This window comes from Priapulus caudatus, unplaced genomic scaffold (assembly GCF_000485595.1).
Source record: "Priapulus caudatus unplaced genomic scaffold, Priapulus_caudatus-5.0.1 Scaffold139, whole genome shotgun sequence".
In the NCBI taxonomy this organism is placed as follows: domain Eukaryota; kingdom Metazoa; phylum Priapulida; class Priapulimorpha; order Priapulimorphida; family Priapulidae; genus Priapulus; species Priapulus caudatus.
In genome coordinates this window covers 157,071-158,628 of record NW_014577200.1, presented here as the reverse complement: position 1 = coordinate 158,628, position 1,558 = coordinate 157,071, and the positions used below count along the sequence as shown (strand labels likewise).

The window sequence follows — 1,558 nt, the reverse complement described above, 5'->3', positions numbered from 1 at the left end:
GGTGTTGACTCGCACTGTTTGAAGTTTCTGACTGTTCTTACTGCGTGTTCGCTGGGGTCCAGGTTTGGTATACTGATCTGCTGGTACCGCCACTGAAGAAGACATCTTCTTCATGAATGCTATGCGCTGATCGCTCCGCCGCTGAGTAAGAGAAGGCCAATTCAGAGTTCCTAGCATTTCAGTAACGCTACTGTCACGCCGGTAGTCTCTACATACGAACCTGGCTGCCCTTCTCTGAACTTTTTCCAACATCAATGTTTTTGACCAGGAAAGGATCCCAAACAATAGATGCGAATTCCAATTTTGAGCGAACTAATGACTTATATGCAACCTTTTTGAGTGTTTTTGGAGCAAATTTCAAGTTGCGGCGTAGAAAACCAAGTGTGCTGTTGGCCTTTGCGCAAATCGCACTGATGTGGTCGTCCCATTTTAGGTTGAAAGAGAAGTTCAGGCCGAGGTACTTAGTGGTGGTCACTTCCTCTAAGATATGCTTATCCAACTCGTAGAAGAAGGACAATGGAGTACCAGCTCGTCGATGGATTCGGAGTATGTTACACTTCTTTGTATTGAATCGCATGCCCCAAGTTAATGCCCAGTCGTGAAGGCGTTCCAGGTCTCGCTGGAGCTCTATCTGGTCAGCGATCGATCGGATCTCTCTGTAGATCAGGCAATCGTCGGCGAATAGCCTCACTTGGGATACGACGGCGTCAGGAAGGTCATTAATGTGGAGTAAGAAGAGTAGAGGGCCCAAGACAGTGCCTTGAGGTACCCCAGACTCCACCTTCACCTTATCCGATGAAACTTCATCAATGACGACTTGTTGGGTCCGGTCGCTGAGAAACTCCTTGATCCATGTTAAGCTTGTGTCCCTGATGCCATACTGATGTAATTTCTTCATGAGTCGCAGGTGGGTTACGGTGTCAAAAGCTTTACTAAAGTCTAATACTGCAACATCCACCTGAACCTTACGATCAAAGAAACTCAAGAAGTCGTGGGTGGTCATCAGGAACTGAGAAGCGCTTGAGTGAAGCTTACGGAAGCCATGCTGGTAGGCTGAGAGGATCTTATAGCGATCAAGGTGGTCCATGATATGGCGGCTTACGACGTGCTCCATAAGTTTGCACGACACACAGGTTAATGATACTGGTCGGTAATTCTCACTGGCATTCCGGTCACCTTTCTTGAATACTGGGGTAACCCTGGCTTCCTTCCAATCTGCTGGTAGTTCACCATGCTCATATGATTGTTGGAATATTGCAGTGAGTATTGGGGCAATCTCATGTGCTGCTTCCTTGAGTAGCCTATTAGCAATGTAGTCTGGGCCACTGGCCTTCGACGGATTTAGACGTTGAAGTAACAACTGGACGCTTATCACCAGGTCTAACATAGCTGGGTATGTCTGACGGAACGTTCTCTGTATCCTCCTTGGTGAAGGCTGATTGAAACTGTTTATTTAAAAGTTCGGCCTTAGTACGAGGGTCGCTAACTAGCCTGCTGCCTTCACGAATTGGGGAAACACCTGAGCCGTCATTCCTCTTTGACTTAATGTAACGCCAAA

General features: G+C 47.2%; 1 protein-coding gene across 1 annotated transcript; it reads right to left on the bottom strand.

Moving 5' to 3' along the window:
• Positions 1-208: 208 nt before the first annotated feature.
• On the bottom strand, positions 209-1,387 carry LOC106806053 (RNA-directed DNA polymerase from mobile element jockey-like). The gene has a single exon (XM_014807895.1). It carries the CDS (start codon positions 1,385-1,387, stop codon positions 209-211), a length of 1,179 nt encoding a protein of 392 aa, XP_014663381.1.
• Between the last annotated feature and the right edge of the window lie 171 nt (positions 1,388-1,558).